The sequence below is a fragment of the Dama dama genome, chromosome 1, assembly GCF_033118175.1.
Source record: "Dama dama isolate Ldn47 chromosome 1, ASM3311817v1, whole genome shotgun sequence".
NCBI lineage: Eukaryota > Metazoa > Chordata > Mammalia > Artiodactyla > Cervidae > Dama > Dama dama.
Window position 1 is genome coordinate 79,287,132 of NC_083681.1, and position 27,085 is coordinate 79,314,216.

General features: G+C 40.4%; 1 protein-coding gene across 1 annotated transcript; it reads left to right on the plus strand.

Moving 5' to 3' along the window:
* The first annotated feature begins 6,949 nt into the window (after window positions 1-6,949).
* On the plus strand, window positions 6,950-26,794 carry LOC133070113 (fatty acid desaturase 2-like protein FADS2B). The gene is made up of 10 exons (XM_061161882.1): window positions 6,950-7,162; window positions 8,878-8,979; window positions 12,347-12,472; window positions 16,347-16,407; window positions 19,107-19,183; window positions 19,345-19,442; window positions 21,149-21,245; window positions 23,491-23,570; window positions 25,002-25,127; window positions 26,512-26,794. Exons 1-10 carry the CDS (start codon window positions 6,950-6,952, stop codon window positions 26,570-26,572), a joined length of 1,041 nt encoding a protein of 346 aa, XP_061017865.1. The 3' UTR covers window positions 26,573-26,794.
* Window positions 26,795-27,085: the final 291 nt, after the last annotated feature.

Sequence of the window (27,085 nt, forward strand, 5' to 3'; positions counted from 1 at the left end):
ATGATTGGTAAACTTACTCACTTCACATAGTTTAATACTGAAAACAAGCCACATGTCTTTCAATGAATGAATAAGGTGTATCATCATGTAATAATATTCAGCCCTGATAAAGGAACAGGCATTGATATACTAAAAGCCTGAATGGACTTCAAGAAAATTATGCTGAGTGAACACAACCTATTGGTAAAGATTACACATGGTATTTCCTTTATAAAACATTCTCAATGGTTAAAATTATAGTGATGAAAAACTGCTTAGCATTTAGGTTAAAGACAAGAATTAGAAGAGAGAATGGGTGTGGCTGTGAAGAAATGACATGAGCGATATTCATGTGATGAAGTAAGTCTGTGTGCTGACTATGGTGTGGTTATACAACTATGCACATATGACAACATTGAGGAGGGCATGTGATTATATAAATGAAGATACACAAATTAGCATGTGCAAGTCTGGTGAAGTCTGAACAAATTCAGTGGATTGTACATTGATAATTTCATGGTTATGAAATTGTACTGTTTTATGCAAGTTGTTACCACTAGAACTAAAATGGACAGAAGACTCTGTGTTCTTTTTTTGAAACCTTCTTGTGATCCTATAATTACTTCAACATAAAAATTTTTAAATATCAAGTTTAAGGCTACCTGGGACAATGTGGGATAAGAAAGAGTAGTCTATATTTCCATAACTCTAGGAGATGGATTGAAAAAGATATTGCTGTGGTTTAAATCAAAGAGTGCTCTGCCTATATGTTTTTCTAAGGGTTTTATAGTATCTGGTCTTACATTTCAACCTTTAATCTACTGTGTATAGCCATAGAGAATATTCTAAGTTAATTCTTTTATGCATAGTTGCCCATTTCCCCCACCATCATTTATTGAAGAGACCATCTCTTCTCCATTACAAACTTATTTCCCACTTGGTTGTAGATTAATTGGCCATAAAGAAAAAATCAGTAAAGAAAAGATCCATGAATTTTAGCTTAATAAATAGCGAAAAGTTACAGCATAGATAAACCACAAATAACTACTGAATTATATTCAACAATGCATATTTACAGCTATTAACAAGTTGCATCTTATAGAATATATGGATTATGTGAGACACATTAGAACATATGTCAAGGTAGACAAGAAGAGCTGGAGAGGGTATTGGACATGATGGAGAAGCAAGAAATATTGAAATGTGTTAAAGGCAAGTCCACTCCAGTACTCTTGCCTGGAGAATCCCATGGACAGAGGCGTCTGGCTACAGTCCATAGGGTTTCAAAGAGTCGGACATGACTGCAGTCACCAAGTACAAAGACAAATACAGTGCAAGAGAAGTCCAAAACAGATAGATGATGACTCAGTGTGAAATGGGAATGAGAAATGAGAGCAACTAATTTCCCTCCATAGAGTTAAAAAAAGGAAAGAATATATATACAAAATTCTTCATATATATACAAAATTTATTATTTTTATTTCATTTAAACATTAAAAAAAAATCCCATAGAACAGTAATTCAGCACAGCTTTTTGTCATCTAACTAGAGAGACTATTGGAGAGCTAGAGGAATACCGACAGGTTTGTCTTATGGATGAAATATATTAATCCAAATTCCTATATGGCTGTATTAGGGTATTCCAGGAAACATAATATAGATATATGATAGATAGGTAAATAGATTTATTTAAGAAAGTGTATAATGTTATAATGGGAGCTGGCAAGGCAGAAATTTGTGGGCCAGGCTGGCAGACAGCATTAGCTAATGCTGAGGACAAATGCAGGAAACTGAGGCAGACTTTTTTGTGGCAATCTGAAAACAAACTTCCTTTCTCTTTGGGATTCCTCACTCTTGATTGAAAGAGTCTCACCATATTCTGAAAGGAAATCAGCTGTACTCAAAATCTGCTGCTCAAAAAGTTTATCACATCTAAAAAAGTGACACCTTGACTGATATTTTATTAAACAACTGGGTAGCATAGTCTTGCTACATAGGCACAGAAAATAAACTTTAGCATCATGTGAAGAAGAAATTTAATCAAGAGTAAAAAGTAAAATGGAACACAAAAATACCTGTAAATATTCTAACTCATTGGTGCATATAAATTGTCCTGAACCACTAATAAAAATATCTGCTCCCTTGTTTCTATTAAGCTTTCAAATGCTTCAGGGGCAATCAAGAAATTGCTTGGCATCTCCTCAGGGAGAGTCTCAGAGGATGGAAAAGAATCCATAAATTGTTCTTACGATGCATGTCGTGAAGCACATGAGGAAGCCATATGAGGTTTCATGACAGGTAAGGAGTATAGCTCATGTAGTGTCAGATTTTATTAATAATTCTGAAGATATTAACAAAAAATACTTCTATTCTATGATAAACCACAGCAAAATAAAAGGATTTCTGATTTAATTCTGTGTACACCTTGTTATTGTTAATATATAAGCAGAATAGGACCTCAACACTTTTTCTTCAAAGTAATTATACAGATATTTTCACAAACACAAATGAGCATCTTTGAAACATCAGTGCCATGTTGTTTATGTAATATTTATGTTTTATAAATGCTTAATTATGCAGATAAGAAATGAAAAGTGTAACACAAGAAGCCTAACTAAAGAGTTAAGAATAAAAGTGAAAATCATGGCAGAATCAAGAAGCTGCAAGTGGTTAGTTTCTAGCTAAATTTTAGTCAGTCATTGGTCTCTAACATTTTTCTTATTTTCTTCTCAGAAATATTAATAATGAAAGTCGCTGAGTCATGTCTGACTCTTTGCAACCCCATAGACTATACAGTCCATGGAATTCTCCAGGCCAGAGTACTGGAGTGAGTAGCCTGTCCCTTCTCCTTAGGGAGACTAGGGAAGCTTTGAAGATCTGAGTCATTCCTGATGAAGGCATCCTGGAATGCTTCTGCTCTGAGCTTTCAAGTTTTCTCAAGGTCCCTGGAATCCTTCAATCCTTCACGATCCTTCGTGTTGAGCCCTGTCACAATATGTCGAGGTGGCAGATATAGAGCAGGCATACTGAGTCTGATCTGATAGTTATTTACCCGCTCATCCCCCAGGACCACTGAAGTTGCCTGGAGCACATAGGAGTCATATGGAGACCCTTCAGAATTTGACAACTCTCTCCTTGATCAAACTTGAGCCAGAAGCTCTGGAGTCCCCTTCCTGACTAGGCTCCAAACTTGACCTGCAAACTTTCAAAGTCTGTGAACTGTCAGCACAGATGATTTTGTCCACCCTACACACAAAGAGACTCACAGAAATGCTAGAAATCGTTTCTAAGAACAGTTCAAGGCCATGCTCTTGGGATGACTCCAGCCCCCTTAAAATTCTTGCATGAGAAAGTTCAAGACTGTCCAAAGAACTTACTGCTTGTTCAGTAGGCTTCTGACCTCCTTTTTCTTCGATCATTTGTTAGAAAACTTACAATTATAAAATTCTTACTCTGTCCCTCTGAGGTGGATCTTCCCTGACCCAGAAATGTCTTTCTCAAGGACTTGGGAGTCATCCCTTTGAAGTACAGTCTTAGAGGATCAGGCTCTGTCCTGCAGTCTTTGGAAGGGTAAGGAGTTTGACTTTGATAAGCACCAGTGAGAAGACACACATGGCTTAACCAACATTTCTCATTATGCACTCTGCATAGAAGTTAAATAAGCAGGGTGACAACACACAGCCTCGATGTACTCCTTTCCCAATTTGGAATCATTCCATTATTCCATGTCCAGTTCTAACTGTTGCTTCTTGGCCTGCATACAGGTTGCCCAGAAGGCAGGTCAGGTGGCCTGATATTCCCAGCTATTGAAGAATTTTCCACAGTTTGTTGTGATCCACATGGTCAAAGGCTTTAGCATAGTCAGTGAAGCAGAAGTAGATGTCTTTTGGAATTCCTTTGCTTTCTCTATGATCCAACAGATGTTAGCGATTTGATTGCTGGTTCCTGTGCCTCTTCTAAACCCAACTTGAATATCTGGACATTTTCGGTTCACGTACTGTTGAAGCCTAGCTTGGAGAATTTTAAGCATTACTTTGTTAGTGTGTGGAATGACTGCAGTTGTGAAGAAGCTTGAAGATTCTTTGGTATTGCCTTTATTTGGGATTGGAATGAAAATTGATTTTTCAAGTCCTGTGGCCACTGCTGTGTTTCCCAAGTTTGCTGGCATATTGAGTGCAGCATTTTCACAGCATCATCTTTTAGGATTTGAAACAACTCTGCTGGAATTCCATCACCTCCACTAGCTTTGTTGTTAGTGATGCTTCCTAAGGCCCACTTGACTTCACACTCCAGCATGTCTGGCTCTAGGTGAGTGATCACAACACCATCATGGTTATCTGGGTCACTAAGATCTTTTTTGTGTAGTTCTTCTGTGTATTCTTGTCATCTCTTCCTGATATCTTCAGCTTCTGTTAGGTCCATATGGTTTCCGTCCTTTATTATGCCCATCTTTGTATGAAAATTTCCTTTGGTACCTCTAATTTTCTCGAAGAGTTCTCCCGTCTTTCCCATTCAATTGTTTTCCTATATTTCTTTGCATTGATCACTGAGGAAGGCTTTCTTATCTCTCCTTGCTATTCTTTGGAACTCTGCATTCAGAGGGGCATATCTTTCTTTTTCTCCTTTGCCTTTCACATCTCTTCTTTTCTCAGCTATTTCTAAGGCCTCCTCAGGCATCACTTTGCCATTTTGCATTTATTTTCTGGGGGGATGATTTTGATCACCACCTCCAGTACAATGTTATGAACCTCTGTCCATAGTTCTTTAGGCACTCTATCAGATCTTATACCTTGAATCTATTTCTCACTTCCACTGTATAACAGCAAGGGATTTACTTTAGGTCATACCTGAATGGCCTAGTGGTTTCCCCTACTTTCTTCAACTTAAGTCTGAATTTTCAAATAAAGATTTCATGATCTGAGCCATAATCAGCTCCTGGCCTTGTTTTTGCTGATGTATAGAGCTTCTCTATCTTTGGCTGTGAAGAATATAATCAATCTGATTTTGGTATTGACCATCTGGTGATGTCCATGTGTAGAGAGTCATCTATTATGTGTTGGCAAAGGGTGTTTGTCATGACCAGTGTGTTCTCTTCACAAAACTCTGTTAGCATCTGCCCAGCTTCATTTTGTACTCCAAGGCTATGCTTGCCTGTTCCTCCAGGTACCTTTTGACTTCCTACTTTTGCATTCTAATCCCCTATGATGAAAGAAATCTAAGCGCTGAAGAATTGATGCTTTTGAACTGTGATGTTGGAGAAGACTCTTGAGAGTCCCTTGGACTGCAAGGACATCCAACCAGTCCATCCTAAAGGAGATCAGTCCTGAGTATTCATTGGAAGGACTGATGCTGAAGCTGAAACTGCAGTACTTTGGCCGCCTGATGTGAAGAACTGACTCATTTGAAAAGACCCTGATGCTGGGCTAGATTGAATGTGGGAGAAGGGGATCACAGAGGATGAGATGGTTGGATGGCATTACCACCTAAATGGACATGAGTTTGAGTAAGCTCCAGGAGTTGGTGATGGACAGTGAAGCCTAGCATGCTTCCCTTTGGGTTGCAAAGTGTCGGACACGACTGAATGACTGAACTGAACTGATGAAGAAAAGGACATGTTTTTTTGGTATTAGTTCTAGAAGGTCTTGTAATTCTTCAGAAAACCATCCAACTTCAGCTTCTTCAACATTAGTGAGCAGAGCACAGACTTGGATTACTCTGATATTGAATGGTTTCCCTTGGAAATGAACAGAGGTCATCTTTCATTTTTGATTTTTGTACCCAAGTACTCTATTTCAGACTTTTTTGTGGACTAGCACACTGTGTGATCTACTAAAGTTATCTATGGCCACCAGAATTCTGATGTTTATGGGACCTCTAGAGATGAGCCCATCCAAACCTTTCCAAGGCACTGGATCATTTAAAAGTTGTATCAGTGAATTTGAAATTAATTTTCTTGCTTCTAGGATTATGTTCATAGCTCTTTTTTATTATTATTTCAATTTCTCATTCCTGTAGAGCTTCTGAGCATCTCACAGGAAATTCATCCTTTGAGCTAATCTAAGTGAACTCTATCTTTCATAAAGGAATCTTTTGCACACGCTAAATAGCTGATAACATAGAAAGTAACAGAGATCCGTATAGATAGCAAAGTTCCCCAAAGTATAATCAGAGACCAAACAGCACATTGATCTAAAAAGGCGACTGTTATGAATAGATACTCACGTCTACACATAAAGCAGACAAACAGCAAGGCCCTGCTGTTCGGCAGGGACCTACACTCGGTACCTCACAATGGCCGCCCGGGGACTGGGCTCTGAGGGAACAGTGCGTGTGGGTCACGTGCTGTGCACCTGACGGCAGTGCGACGCTGCTCGTCGCCCACACGTCAACGCGGCCTTTGTCTGAAAGGAGGAGACTTCTTATGGGGGCTTCCCCGGCAGCCCGGCGTTAAGACTTCTCCTTTCAGTGCAGGGGCGCAGGTTTGATCCCTCGTCAGGGAACCAAGATCTCACATGCCTCACAGCAATAAATAAATAAAACATAAAATAAAAGCAATATTGCCACAAATTCAATACAGACTTCAAAAGAAATGACCTGCATCAAAGAAAAAATTTAATTAATCAGTTTAAAAAAGAGAATTGTTAGAGTTATGTATCTGTTCAATGAACCTCCCCCATCCCCCCAAAAAAGAATTAAATTATAAGTCCCATAACAATTTGAGGACAGTTTACAAGTCACTACTCGTCTGTCTTTTCTCCTGGAAAAAAATTTTATCATAACTTGTTTTTAGCATTTTGCTTTTTGTTAATTTTTTAAGGTTTCATTTTTTTGTTTAAATTATGCCTAATTATATTTATTCAATAAATAAATGTCTATTCATAAAATTAAGGTATCATACATTGATAAAATGGATTAATAATTATGTTCATCTGTGCTCCCACTCCACTGAGGGAGCTAATTCCTTTCTTGCATGTTTATCTCACAGTCCCAGTTGGTGGAAGATTTCCAAGAACTGCGGAGGACATTAGAGACCATGAATTTGTTCAATGCCAACCTGGGGTTCTTCTTCCTTCACCTCGCCCAGGTCTTGATTTTGGAAGCCCTGGCTTGGGTAATAGTGTGGCATTTTGGCAGTGGCTGGCTTGTCACAATGCTCATTTCTTTTCTTCTCACGGTTGCTCAGGTAACTAGGTGTCCTAAGCACAGGCAGCAGATCTATGGGAAGCCTCAGAATTTTTTCTTCCCTCTTTACACTGGTGTCAGCGGCTGCCTGGCACTTCCTGGCAAGCTACTCATCAGTGTCTGACACCAGCAAGGTATCAAAACCCAGTGGGTTTTGATACAGGGTAATGATTTTTTTTATGAAAATATTCTCAGGAGAACTAAACAAGTTACTCTGTAGAATGCCTAGCACAGAGACTGGCATGTGGTAAATATCCTTGACAGTTGCTACCCTTTGCCCAATAGTATCCACACAATGTCAGTAACTGAAGTTCCGTTCTGGGCCATGTAACCTTCACCTGTATCTTTCATTCGTTATCCAACCAACATTTTTAATGGTTGTTTTATGATTTTACGAAGACTATAAGCACATATGTGAACTTATTTTGTTTTCTTTTTAATCGCTCAGTTGTTTCCAATTTTTTTAGACCCCATGGACTGTAACTGGCTCCTCTGTCCATGGATTTCTTCAGGCAAGAATACTGGAGTAGGTTGCCATTCCTTTTACCAGGGAATCTTCCTGACCCAGCGATCAAATCCGAATCTCCCAGATTACAGGCAGATTCTATACCCTCCTAGCCACCATTAAGAAAGAAAGACCCACATTAGTTTATACCTACATGTGTGTGTGTGTGTGTGTTTAAAGACACACACATATATATATCACTATTTATACATGCTATTCCATAATAAAAGATTCTACTAAAAAGAAGTTATATACATATATATATATATTTTTTTTTTTTTAAAAATTCCCTGAGACCCTAGCCAAAAGCCTCATTTCACCAATACTTATCAATACACCAGTCTATGAAGAGAGTCTATTTATTATCCCATGATAATAGGATCATGGATTCTGCCAGAAATGGCAATCAGCAACTGGTGTGTAGCAGGGCAATTGATAAATCCTTTGAATGAAGCACAGACTTCTGAAGAGGGCCTTCTATGCCCACAACACTGCATTGTGGACACAAAGGGAAACACACCTGACCCTGCACTTGGGCAGCAGTCATCCAGTGGAGGAGATGGTCATTTAAATATCTAGACACGATACAAGGCAGAAGGGAAAGAAGCAAGCATGTGTTCTTGGAGCAGAAAGAGGCATCTAATTCTAATTGAGGCAGTTGGGGATGATTTCATGGAGAATTAACATCAATGGTAATTACAAAATTTTATATGCTAATTTTTTTCTTGAAAAGTCAACTTGCTTTATTCTTTGAAAAGCAACTTCTGGAATCAAGAAAGAAACAAATATTTGACTGCTTAGCATTACCAGGAATTTTACATGTATTTTGGCTGCAAGACAGCTGAATGAGCAAGGTATAATGTTATAATCCCTGCTTCTCAGACAAAGAACTGAGCTCAGAGCCACCGACTAGCTTGGCAAGAGTTGTATAACTTGTAAAGTGGTGAAGGACAGTTCAGAGCCCTAGTCAGTCTGATTCCAAAGGCATCCTCCTTCCATTCCACACTGGACGATTCTGACAGTAGAGAGAAGAACATTCTAGGCTTCGAGAGCCATCTGTGCAAAGGTACAGGGACCGGAAAGCACTCAGCAAGTGTGACAGATACAGAGATCTCCACTGTTCTCATGGGTTCCCGAACCTACCAGCGGGCCCACTTACTGCTTTCTTCTTTCCTTGTCAACTTCTCTGACTGCAACCCTGTCTCTTCCAGGCTCAGGGTTCATTTCTGCAGCATGACATGGGACACTTTTCCATGTTTAAGAAGTCCAAGTGGAACCGCCTGATGCAGATATTTGTGACGGGTCATCTCCAGGTACAGAATGTTCCAGGACTATGATGGGATTCTGAAAGTCATTTCACTAAACAGTGGTTTCTACATACACTTATCAGCAAAAAATGTTACTACACACACCACAAGTAAATGTAAATATACAAACAATGTAGTGACCATATATGTATACACACACACACACACACACACACACACACATAACATTATAACATATATGCTAAAATTAGAATTTTAAATGTTTAGAAGAAAAGGTTTATTTTTATTTAAGAAGTTCTGGTTTTTTTGTTTGTTTGTTTGTTTGTTTTAGCCAATAAACTATTTGGCCCAGTCCCTGGTATATGGTTAAAGAACTACCTCTCAGGAGATATACCCTATAAAGTCATGAGTAGGGATATAAAGTCATGAGTAGGGGTCTGGACATATGTTTCTTGGAGCCAAACGTTTTAGTCCTGGGAGGACTATGTATAAATAAAAGAAAAGATGCAGACTAGAGAAAAGTTTAACAAAAGAGAGAAACCACAGAAAGTTAGATGGCTCTGTTTAAGAGTTGAGGGTTGCAAAACCCAGACTGCTGGAAAAAGCAGGGGCAGTTGGTCTTATCCCCCTCACATATGCTCCAGGAGGACAGGCACACTGCCCTATGCACCCCTGAAATGCAGTGCCTAGCAGAGTGCCTAACACGCAGTAGGCCTTCCATAAGCATGTGTGGAATGCATGAAGGGATGGATGGAGGAATGGAATGATGGGTGGAAACCTGATAACAGTATAAGGATTGATGACAGTCGGTTTCAGCCCTGGCTCTGATAACGCTCACTGTGCAACCCCGAACAAGTCAGATTCCATCTCTGGCTCTCAGAGTTCTCATCTCTAAAATTAGGACTTCAGCTGGATCTCAGCTTTTCTATGTTGTTATAGGATTTGGTGAGAAACCAAATGACAGAATGATCTCTGTTCATTTCCAAGGCAAATCATTCAGTATCACAGTAATCCAAGTCTAGCTAACTCTGCTAGCCTTTGCCCTGCTTCATTTTGTACTCCATTTTGGTATTCTTGCCTTAATAACCCCATGAACAGTATGAAAGGCAAAAAGATATGACAGTGAAAGATGAACTCCCAAGTCAGTATGTATCCAATATGCTACTGGAGAAGAGTGGAGAAATAACTCCAGCAATAACCCCATGAACAGTATGAAAGGCAAAAAGATATGACAGTGAAAGATGAACTCCCAAGTCAGTATGTATCCAATATGCTACTGGAGAAGAGTGGAGAAATAACTCCAGCAAGAATGAAGAGATGGAGCCAAAGTGAAAACAGCGCTGAGCTATGGATGTGACTGGTGGTGAAAGTAAAGTCCGATGCTGTTAAGAGCGATATTGCATAGGAACCTGGAATGTTAGGTCCATGAATCAAGGAGAATTGGAAGTGGTCAAACAGAACATGGCAAGAGTGAACATTGACATTTTAGGAATCAGTGAAGTAAAATGGACCAGAATAGGCAAATTTAATTCAGGTGAACATTATATCTGCTACTGTGGGCAAAAATCCATTAGAAGAAATGGAGTAGCCCTCATAATCAACAAAAGAGTCCAAAATACAGTACTTGGATGCAATCTCAAAAATGAAAGCATGATCTCTGTTCATTTCCAAGGCAAACCATTCAATATCACAGTAATCAAAGGCTATGCCCCAAACAGTAATGCTGAAGAAGCTGACGTTGAATGGTTCTATGAAGACCTACGAGAACTTCTAGAACTAATGCCAAAAAAAGATGTCCTTTTCACCATAGGGGACTGGAATGCAAAAGTAGGAAATCAAGAGACACCTGGAGTAACAGGCAAATTTAGCCTTGGAGAACAAGATGAAGCAGGGCAAAGGCCAACAGAATTTTGCCCAGAGAACACACTGGTCACAGCAAACACCCTCTTCCAACTTTATCACTCCTGTATATATTCCAAATACTTTCATTTTTACATGAAAGAAATATAAAAATTATTAATATATTTTACATTTCTTTTTTCATTCTGAGGCTTTGAATCTAGTATGTATTATATACTTACACAGCCTGCCTCAATTTGACTGGTCACATATTAAGTGCTCAGTGGCCACACATAGATAATGTATACTCTATTGAACACTGCAGATCTAAAGTACATATTAATCAATTTGAGAGATATCAAAAATGCAGTAAAAGCTATGACTATTGCTTATTCTTCTAATAATGATTAATGTAATATGGGAAGGGAAGATAAATTGAATATCTCAATATGCCAGCATTCTACATACAACATCTCATGTCTCCTCAAATAACCCATGCAGGTAAATGTCATCATATTATACTATATTTACTGAAGATGAAATTAAACATCAAAGGGTAGATAATTTTCCTAAACCACACAGAAGCATTTATACATCCAGTGGATGCAACTAAGCTGATGCACTTCCAAATCTTTTTCTCTTAAAACTTTCAGATTCTCACTGAAAGAGAAAAAAAATCCCAAACAACTTAATCAGAGATTATATGAGCTCAGCATCAACTAAAATACATTTATTCTTGTTTATACTTAATAAGATCATTGAAACCTGAAAATGTGATGATCAGAGGCAAGCCCCCATAGGAGATGACTTCAGATCCATGACTCTTTAAAATATTCATTGAAGTAGGAACCTTGGGGCCATTTTCCCCCAGAAATATCTAGTTTTAGAACTGAAGTTTCTTTATTTATAAAATAAGTATACTCTCTGCTCTACCTATTTCATGTTTCTTTTTAAAAGGAGGACAAAAAAAAAAAAAAAAAAAGGAAAAACATTTCATTTAAACAGTTTTTAATCTTCTTCATTATCAGGAGTTGTTTTAGCCTGGAATTTGTGCTCCTAGATAAGATAATTATTTGCTGGTAGGCTTTTAGAGCCTCTAGCCAATAAATCATTCTGTGACCCAGGAATGGGGGATGGCATGTTCCAGGAATCCATATGCTAATTAAGCTTTGGAGATGTAGGCAGAAAACGCTGATTGTTACTATGCAGGCGCTAGTCATGTCCGACTCACTGCGACCCCATGAACACAGCACACCAGGCTTCCCTGTCCTTCACCAGTTCATAAAGTTTGCTCAGACTCATGTCCATTGAGTGGGTGATGCCATCCAACTATCTCATCCTCCGTCATCCCCTTTTCCTCCTGCCCTCAATCTTTCCCAGCTTCAGGGTCTTTTCCAGTGAGTTGGCTCTTCACATCAGGTGGTCAGTACTGGAGCTTCAGCTTCAGCCTCAGTCCTTCCAGTCAATATTCAGATGATTTTCAGTTGATTTTCTTTAGTTTTGGAAAACTCTGATAATGAAAGATATTTCAGGAGAGAAACCTTGCAGCTAATGAATGTTCTCTTCTCCTCAGGGCCTATCTGCCAAATGGTGGAATAACCAGCACTTCCAACACCATGTCAAAACAAACATCTACCTCAAAGACCCAGATATTAATCTAGACCCATTTCTTGTTATTGGAGATTTACAACCTGTCAAGGTATGTTCAGAAATCCTAAGCACTAGAGAAAGGTTTCAGGAAGTTGTTCTTGGAAAGGTCTACACCTTTGTCTTGAGGACGTCAGGCTGGAGATACTGGCTTCAAGCATGTTTTCAGAGCATCTCTTCTTCTTTTAAGTCCAGGATATAGATTTGAAATAAGTGAATCTGGTGTTGTAAGAAAAAAAAAAAAAAATGTGGAACGAATGACTAAATGATCTTAAAAGTCATTCAGGCTAAATCACTCATAGAAGGCATGGCAGAACATTCAACAAGTGCTAAATCATGAAACACCTACCTATCTAGTTATGTCAACTAATTCTAGCTGTTGGAAGAAACTAAGCTGCTATTTTTAGTTTAGGTTCATTTTGGTTCGTTTACACATGAAACTCAGCTCAAATGCCTCATAATACACTTAGGACCTTGCCTCTAACTCAGACTTCTTAAGCAACAGAAAAAGGATGACAAACTCCAGGATGTCCCAGCTGTTGACTTTCTTAAACCTCAGCTTAAAAACCAGCATGTAAGGATTATTACCAAGATTTTCTGAGTCTGCTTTCAACATAGAAGGTATAAGGATAACCACAGAAAGGTGTCTTTCCTTGAGAGGAAATGATGGATCCTGAGAATTAAGTGCTTAGGAAGAGGCTCTATCTGCTTCTGGAAGAATTTAGGAGCTTTCTAAAAACAAAGGAGTGTAGCTTGGTCAGTTGCTGTGTGGACTTTGTGGTGACCAGAATTGTTCAACTTTCTCAAAATATGTTTTCCCAGTTTGGGAAGACAACCTTCTTCCAATTAGGAGAAAAAGTCTCCTGCCGAGATATAAAGAAAAAAAGAAAGAAACCTTGTGGTCTTCAGTCAGTTGTTCTTCACAATGACTCCACAAACAAGTCAGAGCTCTCTAAAGTTTGCAAACTCCTGAAGTGAAGTCGCTCAGTCATGTCTGACTCTTTGAGGCGCTATGGACTATAGCCCACCAGGCTCCTCCACCCATGGGATTTTCCAGGCAAGAATACTGGAGTGGGTTGTCATTTCCTTCTCCAGGGATCCAACCAGGGTCTCTCACATTTCAGGCAGACTCTCTACAGTCTGAGCCACCAGGGAATCCCTGTGAACTCAGCTGATCATTAAACTTGTGACATTTTGACTTCTCTCCTCATTCCCTCACAGCAATGGAGATTTGTCTCACTGGAGTTCATGAGGCAGCCTGACCCCCTCCAGAAATGCTTTCTGTAGAATTGTATCCAGTTCACATGCTGCCTCTTCACAGAGGATGGAGACATCATCACTTCTCCTTCATTCTAGAGACATATCCCTCGAGCCTTAGGTTCTGTATACTATAATTTCAAGGCAACTGCACATTACTTAAAATCATTAAATCTCTAAAATTCATTGTTTTGCAACAAAACTAATTCTGATAAGCCTTAACTGTTTCTGTTCTTCCTATTTTACTGTCAGTCTTTCTACCACTTTCTTCAAACATTCATTCCTTTAACAAGTATTAATTAAATCCTCTAGGGCCAGGTCCTGTTCTCATACTCTGGAAAAGTTAGACTTCTCCTTTGGAGCCATACTCAAAAGTCAATCCTTCACCTACATTTGCCAACTCTCCAAAATTTCCCACCGCCTCCCTCTTTCAAGTTTCCTACCACTTAAATATCCAGAAGCTTGGGAGTAACTGCAAATAACTATCATTACTTTATCACCGTGACACTTATTTTGATTTATGATAGTGAGAGATAGAAGGGTCAAGTCTAATATTCAAAGAACAGAAGAAATATGTAGAAGGGAAGGTATCAAAAGAATGGGAAATGCAAAAAATTAAACAGTGCTCACAGTGTTTTAACTGACTGAACATATGGTAAAATTATAGAGGAGATCTGAATTATCATTCATTCATTAATCTCTTCAGCCAAACATTTATTAACTGTCTCTTAGGTAATACAGATAAACCATTATGTCTATGCCTCCTCTCAAGATATTTGCTGCCTTTCTGCATTTGGGCACAGACTAAATTAACTAAGAAGACCCCTAGGAAATGACTCAAATTCCCGGTGGTAAGATTATATATTATCAAGCCTTAAAATGAGTAAATCACAGCATGAGATCCACGATGGAATTAAAGGAGGAAAGATGAAGTAGATACTAGAGGTTATGACTATGTGTTTTATAACACAACCATTCAACATATATCTGTTAAATGGATGAATGGATACAAGCAGACTGTGCTTCAAGCAGAATTCTAAGCACATAGGTTGAAGAAGACCTTAAAAACTTATCAGAAATATTTCTCCTCCATTATCACTCCATTCCACACCAGGACAAATCTCAAAATGGCTCCCATGGGTATAATAATAAATGATAACAATCCCTGAATTCAAATGGAATGAACAATCCCTGCAAGAATTGCCCACATTTAAATAAAGAAACTACTGCACAATTGCACTCATCTCACATGCTAGTAAAGTAATGCTTAAAATTCTCCAAGCCAGCCTTCAGCAATACGTGAACTGAGAACTTCCAGATGTTCAAGCTGGTTTTAGAAAAGGCAGAGGAACCAAAGATCAAATTGCCAATATCCACTGGATCATCAAAAAAGCAAGAGAGTTCCAGAAAAGCATCTATTTCTGCTTTATTGACTACGCCAAAGCCTTTGACTGTGTGGATCAACAATAAACTGTGGAAAATTCTGAAAGAGATGGGATACCAGACCACTTGACCTGCCTCTTGAGATACCTGTATGCAGGTCAGGATGCAACAGTTAGAACTGGACATGGAAAAACAGACTGGTTCCAAATAGGAAAGGGAGTATGTCAAGGCCTATATTGTCACCCTGTTTATTTAACTTATATGCACAGACATCATGAGAAACACTGGGCTGGAAGAAGCACAAGCTGGAATTAAGATTGCTGGGAGAAATATCAATAACCTCAGACATGCAGATGACACCACCCTTATGGCAGAAAGTGAAAAGGAACTAAAAAGCTTCTTGATGATAGTGAAAGAGGAGAGTGAAAAAGTTGGCTTAAAGCTCAACATTCAGAAAACTAAGATCATGGCATCTGGTCCCATCACTTCATGGGAAATAGATGGGGAGACAGTGGAAACAGTGTCAGACTTTATTTTTTTGGGCTCCAAAATCACTGCAGATGCTGATTGCAGCCCTGAAATTAAAAGACGCTTAATCCTTGGAAGGAAAGTTATGACCAACCTAGTCAAGGCTATGGTTTTTCCAGTGGTCATGTATGGATGTGAGAGTTGGACTGTGACTAAAGCTGAGCACCGAAAAATTGATGCTTTTGAACTGTGGTGTTGGAGAAGACTCTTGAGAGTCCCTTGGACTGCAAGGCAATCCAACCAGTCCATCATAAAGGAGATCAGTCCTGGGTGTTCATTGGAAGGACTGATGCTGAAGCTGAAACGCCAGTACTTTGGCCACCTCATGTGAAGATTTGACTTATTGGAAAAGACCCTGATGCTGGGAGGGATTGGGGGCAGGAGGAGAAGGGGACGACAGAGGATGAGATGGTTGGACGGCATCACCGACTCGATGGACATGGGTTTGAGTAGACTCCGGGAGCTGGTGATAGACAGGGAGGCCCGGTATGGTGTGATTCTTGGGGTTGCAAAGAGTTGGACATGACTGACCAACTGAACACAAGTGAACTGAAATATAGAAAAAGGCACCACAATATTTCCTCCCCCTTCAGTTCTGGTTCATTAGTGGCTTCAGTTTGACAGTAAATGAACCCTGACCAGATGGCTTGTTCTATAGAGATTCTACACACACACACACACACACACACACACAACCTTGAGTATAATAACAGAAGTCTATATCGTTCTTACTTTAGTTTTATTCTCTCTTCATTCAGTATGGCAAGAACAAAATCAAATTCATCAACTACGAGAAGCAGCACCTGTACTTCTGCATGGGTGAGTCCCAGGGGGCCACAATCCTTATCATCCCATTTCCTTGAAGCAAACTGTTGTCAAACCAGAGGGCATGACTGAAATCCTCCCACAGAGAGACGATCCCATGTCTAGTTGTGCCTCAAAAAAGCAGCATGCTTTATTTCAGACTTACCTGGGTGAAATCTGAAAAGGAAAATAGAAGAGCAATTAGGCATTCTTACTGGGCATCTCATCACTCTGGCTACTGTACAAGGAAGGAGATGTTCCAAGAAGGATGGGAGGCAGGATGCCAATCAAGGGGTATGGAAACTGTGACTGTCGACCTGGAAAAATACAATACTTATGAAGAAGAAAAGGATAGTGGTATATGGATAGGGAGGAAAAACAGGAAAAGAATGCTCAAGCACTGACAATAGGTGCCAGAAAAAGCAGAGTCTCATGAATAAAGTCACCTGCAGAGCTTCTGTGTGGAAGAAAGTTGACTGTTCCCACAGCTTACATACAGCTGGAGAAGGTATTTTAGTGGACACATACACACACACACACACACACACACATACACACACACATATAAGATAGAAAGATAGATCTGGATATATTCTAGGCTTGAGAGAAAATAGGGTAGCTGAATAATGCTAATACCAATGAAAATATTAGAAGCAAAAATGTTTTGCTCTAAACCAAGTCAAATTTATGAGAGCTCACAAAGAAAATTTAGGACCCCAAAATATGCTCATCTGAAACATGCTTACTCATTTGGAAAAGAAACCCAAATGAAGGAAGATTCCAAACATTTCCTGTAGATCAGTGGTTCTCACCTAAGAGCATAGTTGCCCCCAGTGGGACATTTGACACCGTATAGATACTTTTTTGATTATCACAAGAAAGCGGGGGAACGGTACTGACATCCATGGGGCAGCAGCCAGGGATGTCATGAAATGCCTTACAGGACACAGAACAGCCCTGAACAGTAAAGAATTATCTGACCCTAAGATGCCAACAGTGTTAAGATTGAGAAGCAGTTGCAGATGATCTGGCTCGCCCAAACACTGGCCACCAGTGGTCATCTGTCTCCTGCCTGACCGGGATGGCCTGTGAGTCCATTTTCTGAGACATGAGGCTCAACCACCACTGCAGCCTCTTCCAGTGCTAGAATTCTGAGGACTTCTCCTAATGCGGTTATTCTCTTTCATGACCAAAAAGGGTGTGGAGGACATTGGTGCCCCTGTTTGAAAGGGAACTATTCCAGCCCAGACAGATGTGTATTCACATAAGAAAAAATTGTTGGGGTCTCTTGTCTGAACTCTCCTCCTGTGTGTAGTAAAACAATACAGCCTTAGCTTATGAGGAATGGGTGAATATTGTAGCTTCACTGCAGAATGCCCAGCTTACAAACCACATCGTCCTCAGGAGCTGTTTCATTTTGTCATTTTCTTTCAAATGTCTTCAACTTAGTATGACAGGTACATATGAGTCGTACTCAACCCATCAAAGAGAGATGAAGCTTGACATTTCATAAAGATGGGGAGACAGCTTTCATGCAGATTCCTGTAGTAGGGAAAGGTACTTCAGTACAAGCTGAGCTCAACTCTCAGAAAAGAAAGTTGGGAGACTTTTAAAACACTGAGACATGCTAAAAGAAATTAGGGAAAGAGGATAAAGGGAGGGGAAGCTGGTCATGTGGTTAAGCCATGTGTATCTTCTCACTGGTGCTTATCAAAGTCAAACTCCTTACCCTCCCAGAGGCTGCAGCACAGAGCCCGATCCTCCAAGATTGTACTTCAAAGGGATGACTCCCAAGTCCTTGAGAAAAACATTTCTGAATCAGGGACAATCCATTCCAGAGGGAGAGAGTAAGAATTTTATAATTGTAAGTTTTCTAGCAAGTGATCGAAGAAAAAGGAGGTCAGAAGCCTACTGAACAAGCAGTAAGTTCTTTGGACAGTCTTGAACTTTCTCATGCAAGAATTTTAAGGGGGCTGGAGTCATCCCAGGAGCATGGCCCTGAACTGTTCTTAGAAACTATTTCTAGCATTTGTGCGAGTCTCTTAGTGTGTAGGGTGGACAAAATCATCTGGGCTGACAATTCACAGACTTTGAAAGTTTACAGGTCAAGTGTGAAGCCTAGTCAGGAAGGGGGTCCAGAGCATCTGACTCAAGTTTGATCAAGGAGAGAGTTGTGAAAGTCTGAAGGGTCTCCATATGACTCCTATGTGCTCCAGGCAACTTCACTGGTCCTGGGGGAAGGGCAGGTAAATAACTATCTGGCCAGACTCAGTATGCCAGCTCTATATCTGCCACCTTGACATATTGTGACAGGGCCCAACACGAAGGAGTGTGAAGGACTGAAGGATTCCAGAGACCTTGAGAAAAGTTGAAAGCTCAGAGCAGAAGCCCTTCCAGGATACCTTCATCAGGATTGACTCAGATCTTCAAAGCTTCCCTAGTCTCCTTAAGGGAGCTTGAACCAAAGTCCTGGTCAGCCTCAGAGACTCTAAAAGCCCAGCAGCATCCAGAATGTGGTTGTGGATCTCCACCTTGCATCCCTTCTCAGGAGCAACATTCCAGGGGTAGAATGTTAAGGAGATCAACTCCCACTAGCTTGCATAGGAATCATATCCGCTCATTTGTTCACATGTTAAGGAGATCGACTCCCACTAACTTTCACAGGAATCATATCAGCTCATTTGTTTATGAACTTTTTGTTTGTTTGTTTTCAGTTGGGGCCCCCCTTCTCATGCCGGTGTATATCAACCTGAAATCGATTCTAGCAATGTACCGCAGAAGGGCCTGGAAGGTGAGTAACTCGATTCCTTCTCTAAAGCTAGATCAGGCTGGTAGAAAAGGGAAAATGTAAATGCTTGGTCCTTTCCAGATGTAGCTTCCTTGAGTATCAGGATATAAGATTTAGCCAGTTTTATTTCCACTAGCTTAACTTTCAAGCACTTCTTTCCGCAGGACATTGCCTGGGTCAGCAGCTTTTATATCTGCTATTTCATCACATTTGGCCCTTTCTATGGAATCTTCGGAACCATGGTGCTCATATATTTAGTCAAGTAAGGAAACGTTAATATTCTCCTACTCTTATTACCTGGATGGTCCTCTTACCTTCCTTAACTGAGCTATTTATGATTAGCAATGATTAGCAGACTATGACACCAGACCACATTCTTGTAACTCAAACGTTTCCAAGAAAATGTGGGGTAAAGCAGCTGAAGTAGTTGAGTTTCTTGGAAACTGAATTTCCCAATAATGCCTTTTTTTTCCCCACGTGATTAATTCCCAATTGCAGTATAGTAATCCCTCAGCATCTGAGGAGGATTAGTCCCTAGACCCACCTCAGTTACCGAAATTCAAAGATATTCAGGCTCCATAGTCATCTAGCCAGTATGTGGTTCCTCAACTGTGGATTCAGGCAAGCACTAATCTTGTAGTATTGTGTGTTTACTTAAAAATATCCACATTTAAGTGGACCTGCATATTTCTCAAAGGACAATTGCATTCTGCCTGATCACCAAGTCCTTCAAACTGTAATCCAGCTGGACATCATAATTCTTACCAAAGATAGTAGGAGCCCAGTTTTTTAAAAAGTTATTTTATGACTAGAGATTTTCCCCACATCAAAAGCACTTTAAACTGAATCACCCCGTTCACCTCGCGATGCATCCCTCCCTCATCACTCTCGTCCCTGCTCATAGCAGCGGCGGGGGCTCCTCCACGTCAGGCGGTCTGCTGACGGCTCACAGTGGGCCTCCCTGCTGGCTCAGACGGCAACGCGCCCGCCTGCATTGTGGGAGACCCGGGCTCCATCCCTGGGTCGGGAAGATCCCCTGGAGAAGGAGACGGCAACGCGCCCGCCTGCACTGTGGGAGACCCGGGTTCCATCCCTGGGTCGGGAAGATCCCCCGGAGAAGGAAACGGCAACCTGCTCCAGTATTCTTGCCTGGAAAATTCCATGGATGCAGGAGCTGGTGGGCTACAGTCCACGGGGTCGCAGAGTCAGGCACGACTGAGCAACTTCACTCACTCTACATGCATTACCTTATTTCATGTAATCAAAAAATGCACAACCAGGCAATGTAGATAGTATCAATTTCATTTTTCTGGTAAGAGAACTAAAGTTCAGAGAAATGAAATCACTTACTCAAGAGCAAATAAGGGCCAGTAGCAGTGCCAAATCAAAACTTGTACCCAGTTCTGTCTGATGACAACAGCCAAGCTCTTAATCACATTGCATATATGCTTAAGTTGTTGTTGCTTTAGTCGCCAAGTCATGTCTGACTCTTTTGCGACCCCATGGACTGTAGCCTGCCAGGCTCCTCTGCTCTGGGGGTTTCACAGGCAAGAATACTGGAGTGGTTTACCAGTTCTTTGTCCAGGACATCTTCCTGACCCAAGAATCAAACCCAGATCTCCTGTATTGGCAGATGGAATCTTGACCACTGAACCAGCAGGGAAGCCTGACCTTCAGTTATCTAGGTATTTTCTGAGCCTTGCACCAACGCCTTCAGAAAATACTGGGGACACTGCTCTGGTACAGTAGGCTGCAAGACAGGGACTGTGACTGATTCCCTAGTGTGCCATCTTTAGATATAAAAAGTCTACAAAGATGAAAAACAAATAACCACCACTTTATTGGACCTTTTGAGTTACTGCCATTTCCTCCAATGCTCAGCCAGATCTGCAAGTGGGTATGCAAGCCCAGTGACTGGAACTGAAACTCCCCAAGGAGTGATCACATCTTCCATTTATTCTCTTAAAGGTTTCTTGAGAGTCCATGGATTGCATATGTTACCCAGATGAGCCACATACCAATGAAAATGAGCAAAGAGGAGAACCAGGACTGGTTCAGCACTCAGGTAATAATGCTGTTCTTGGGAAAGCATCCTGATTACCATCTGCTTACCTCAAATAATATTTATTAGAGGCTTGCCAGGGGCCAGGCACTGTCAACTGTTTTGCATGTAGCTACATGTAGCTATGTGCTCGGAGTATTCCCACTGTAAAAATGATGAAATTGAGGTAGAATAAGTTATATAACTTGTGTAAGATCACACAGCTAACTAGTAGAAGCAGGTTTTAGTTATTTATTTGGCCACACTGTGTGGCATGCAGGGTGTTAGTTCTCCTACCAGGGATCAAACCTGTGTTTAGTACACAGTCTTAACCTGTGGACCAGCGGGAGTTCCCTAGAAGCAGGTTTTAAACCTCGGCAGTTTGATTTCAGAACCTTTGCTCTTCAGTTCAGTTCAGTTCAGTCACTCAGTCGTGTCCAACTCTCTGCGACCCCATGAACCACAGCACGCCAGGCCTCCCTGTCCATCACCAACTCCCGGAGTTTACCCAAACCCATGTCCATTTAGTCGGTGATGCCATCCAACCATCTCATCCTCTGTCGTCCCCTTCTCCTCCTGCCCTCAATCTTTCCCAGCATCAGGGTCTTTTCCAATGAGTCAACTCTTCACATCAGATGGCCAAAGTATTGGAGTTTCAACTTCAACATCAGTCCTTCCAATGAACACCCACGACTGATGTCCTTTAGGATGAACTGGTTGGATCTCCTTGCAGTCCAAGGGACTCTCAAGAGTTTTTGCTCTTAACCAAGTCTTAATGAACTACACCCAAAGGGCCAGTCTAGCCCAGTGTGTGTCTTTGTAGTCTTATTAGAGCACAGTCACACTAATACATTACCTATTCTCTATGATAGCTTTCATTCTTAAACAGTAGAACTGCATAGCTGTGATGCACAATTAAAACATTTACTGGGTAGCACTTTACAGGCAAGGTTTACTAAACCTGCCTCAACATGAATCTTTCAATGAATCTTTCAATCTTTCAATGAATCTCACACTCCTAGAATAACAGAAGGAAGAACCCTGGAATCCCCCTCATTTCATTGTATAGGTGGTGGGGCCCAGAGAGGAGACTGCCTTCTCTGCAAGCATGCTGTTAACGATTAGAAGATTGGTGACCCATGCGAATACAACTGCCTCCTAAGCCTAATACTGGCTGTGCCATGATTAAGTGGAGAATCCAGGCATCATACTGCCTCCTCCTCCATGCCCATTTCCATATTCAGTGGACATTCCACACAGTAGTGCTTCTCAATCTTTTTGGTCAAGAAACTACTCTTAAAACTTATTGAGAACATCAAAGAGCTTTCATTTGTGGAAGTTATATCCACTGATACTTACTGTATTTGAAACTGAATCTGAGAGTTTTAAAATAGCTATTAATTTTAAAATAACAAGATAAAGCCAATAAAGGTTAACATCAGAGTGATGACATCGTCCCATGTTTAATAGCCTCTGGTAAAACCCATGCTATAAGCATGTATGAATGAGAATGAAAAAGGCAAATACTGTCTCAGAAGTATTATGGGGATCATTTTGACCTTGAAGATCCCCCGAAAGTGTCCTAGGGAACCCCAAGGTGCTCTAAAGTACACTTCGAGGAACCGTGACTTAGAATAACTGCAAAAATAACATTCAAAATGGCAACAACCCTAACAAGGATTAAATCTTAGAAAGGCACTGAATAAAATCACATTCATAAGCATTCTAAGTAGTCTGGAGAATCCTATGAACTTCTTCTCAGTCTGTCTTTGAATAAAATAAAATACATGAGATTAAAAAGGAAGCTACTTGTATATATTAATAAATGTATTTCTATGCACAAAACCCTTGATTAAAGCCCTTGTATGCTTTATTCCTCATTTAGAAGTCCTTTAAGTCTATTCTGTGGTAATAGCATTCAAAGTCCTATAATTTCTACCAGAGTCTTACAATCCCACTTCCATCTGCCAAACTCCTTACTCATGACACCTTAGTCTTCTGATTTTGAGGGCAAATACTGATTTAGCCCTCTCAAATCCTATTTACTTCTTCATATCTATTGCCTTATCTATACTTCTTAGCAAAATGCCTTATTTCCTTTATAATTGTCAGATCCCTGAGACCTGGGACTTATTTCTATCCCTCATGGTTTGTTACACAAAATGCTTACTCCATCAGCACTTGCTGAATGATGGATGAATAACAGAGTAACTAAATCTCTTGTTTGTCATGAGTTCATTTACACCTAATGTAAACTTTTTCTTTGCAGGTCTTGGCCACCTGTAATGTTGAACAGCCCTTTTTCAATGACTGGTTCACTGGGCACTTGAACTTCCAAATTGAGCACCAGTGAGTAAGAGAAATAGTTCACGATAAAGGGCAAGGGCTGTTACTTGTAACTGCCCTCCATATAGTCCAGAGCGGAGCAGTAGACTCGCAATCTTAAGGGAAAAAAATGAACCAGGATTCTCTAAAGGATTAACAACAATGTTAAGGAAAGGAAGAAAGAAATGAAGGAAGTGTCACAATTGCGAGTACATGGAGTGAAATCTTGGAAAAGTATCAGTGACTCAGTTTCCAGAATCCTATGGGCTTAGGAATCTCTTTGCATTTGCTTTGTTGGCAAAACCTAAGAAAAATCAGGACACTTGGGTAACCAACTTGTGTTCAAACTTAACTATGCTATAATTCAAATATTTACTTATCTGTGTCTTTAGAGCCAAGGTTACAAAATAAATGAAGTGGAGTCCCTGCTGCAATTTCTAAATGGTATCTGGAAATCCTTTACCCATGGGCCAGTTACACAGAGGAAATGGGTAGTTCACGCCTTGATGCAAGTTAAAACATTGAGAGTCAGTTTCTCCAGAGTATCAGGGGAGAGGCTTTGCACATTCTCTTTGTCTAAGCCATGTGAGTCTATGATAGTCAAAGAAGGAACAAGACCTTATTTGTCCAAGGAATTGTTTTCATTCTATTTGTCATATTAGGGCTTGAAAATTTCAGCAAAAAATTACTCCTGATAGTTTTGTTAAAGGAAAGGTTTACATCCAAGACTGTCATCTGGCTGACTAATGAAAACTTGGGATTAAAAATCCATCTCTCCTCACTTCTTATTCCTTTCTTGGGACTGTTAGCTATTTACCATGACTTAATATACACTCATCTATTCTTGCTAAGGAAGTTAGAAAGACAGAAACTAAGACAGAGATTAGTAGGGGCAAGGTGGGAGATTGAGTATCTCCAGATCTCTGGGTAGTTCTAAATGGTAGAAAGTTCTGAATGGTACACTTTCATTTGATCAGGCCAAAAATCAACAGTTGATTGAGCTAAAACACATTCTCTTAATTCTTCCTAAACACCTGCCACCCACAAGGCTTGTAGAGGGTTAAGAGCTGACTCATTTGAAAAGACCCTGATGTTGGGAAAGATTGAAGGCAAGAGGAGAAGGGGACGGTAGAGGATGAGATGGTTAGATGGCGTCACCGATTCAATAACATGAGTTTGGGTAAACTCCGGGAGTTGGTGATGGACAGGGAGGCCGAGCGTGCTGCTGTTCATGGGGTCAGAAAGACTCAGACATGACTGAGCGACTGAACTGAACTGAACTGAAGGGATACGATGAGTCTGCCAGCAAGTCTTTTAACTTCCCAGAACAAAAGTATTGTGCAAGGTCAAGGTTGGGTCTGCGTGGCTGATCCCATTTTATTTTGTTAAAGGGGAAAGGGAGCTTTGGGTTTCTCTTTAGGTCTGAAAAGTTTTATATCTCCTCAGTTTCCCTAGTCTGTTTCCCACAATGCCACGCCATAATTACCACAAGGTGGCACCTCTGGTAAAGTCACTGTGTGCCAAGCATGGACTGCCGTATGTGAATAAGCCCATGTTGAAGGCATTTGGAGATACTCTTAGGTAATAACAGTCCCCCAACCCACAGCTCTCATTTCCCTTCACTGCTGGTCCCCAGACTCTTCACTGCTTTATAAATCATTCAGTCAATAGCTATTTATTAAGAAACATTCATGTGCCCAGCATGGACAGGAGGCTCTATAAGGAACAACACTAACAGAGAAATGATAACAGTCATTCCTACCATTTACCTGCTGCCTTCTAAGTACTTCTTAGTGAAAATACCTTGGTGCCAAACTTAATTACAAGCTTCTTATAAACCAGGGTTCTGTATTATTTGTCTTTGTATCACCCAAAGAGCCTTGACATGCTTTAGAACTTAACCAGTAGGAGGGACTCTCCATTCATCTGGATCAGGGTTGAAAACCAAGATGCTTGCAGGGTCTGATGGGACAGGCAGGGGTGACTCTTCCTGTAGGTACTGAGAATCCATACTCATCCTAAAGTTTGCACAGCTCCCTAGAGAATCCTTTGCCCATCAAATTAACAGCCAAAACCTTGGCTGATTTTTTTTTTTTTTTCAGATTAGGAAAAAGAAAAACAGTACCTTATTAATATGAATAAATAAGCCATCAAGGCTAGACCTGGTCAGATCTGACCCCTGAACAGTGATCCATCTTCACTTTCTACCACTGCCCTCCTCCTTTCCTGCCCTCCAGATATCTGACCTCACTTCACTTGCTACATAACTCCCTATCCCTTGCCCATGACACATCCTTGGTCACTTTTTCTTCTACCTAGAATAATCTGCCAACCTGCCTTCCCCCTCCTGTCACCTTCTCAAGTTCCATTCACTCTCCAAAGCTCACCTGAAAGGTCTTTTCTTCATCTCAGTCCTCCCTTGCCCCCAAGACTAAACCTGTCACATGCTTGCTTCTCTTCATGTCTGACTTTTATCACAATCATGATTAAATAGCATATTGGGTAATATGTGTCTCCCAGTGCAGACCAGGAACTCCAGGTGGACAAGACTCTCATCACTCCCATTCAGTGCTGTATCACCAGAGCCTAGAAAAATGTTTCACTTTATAAAGTAGGAGAGGTAGGTGGATACAGGACAAGTTGGTTTATAGTCATATGGTTTATCTTTCAGAGATTCAGCAGAGCTTTTTCTTTTAATACTGGAGAAAAGGAAAGTGATGCTTTGGAGTACAGAAAAGCATAAAACAAAATATCACTCTCCTCCATATAGAAAATGTCAGCTTGCCTTCTAAAACATAAATCAGTGTATTTGACTCCCTCCGCCGGACAAGATAGAAAGAGGTCTTTCAGATATAGCTGAAAATGACAATGTTGTAAAGTATTAAGTAAAAGAGCAAATGTTCCATGAAGTAGCTCCTTTGACCTGAGTCTCACCCGCTCATGATTTTGTCTGCTCCTCTTGCAGGGCCCTGAAGAAGTACGGAGCCCTCTGGAAGGAGGCATACTGCATGCATCCAGAAACATAATGCAGATGTGCAGGTGCTAAAGAGAAAACCACAGGCCCCAAAAGTGTCACTTGTGCTAAAGCCCATGGTACCAAACCTCTACAATACCTGACATAATTTCTTGCAGTTACAGCCTTCCCCAGAAATGTAATTTAATCATCTAGTCTGGAATTTTTGGGTAGGCAATGTGGTGGTAATCTGTTGTGTTTTACTCCTTCTCCATTCCTGCCCCTGGCCCATAGAAAGAAGATATATATATATATATATATATATATATATATATATATATATATATATATATATATATCTGCATGATAAAACCCTTGTAATTCCTCCCCCTCCAAAAAAAAAGAAGGTGTCTGCCCTCAATATACTTTGCTGATGGCTTCCTTGCCCCTCCTTTCTTCCTATAAAAACCTTCCATTTGCACAACCCCTCAGAATTCCCTTCTGCTTACTAACTGGGATATTGCTTGATTCAGAAGTCATTGAATAAAGCCAATGAAATCTTTAAATTTACTCAGTTGAATTTTTG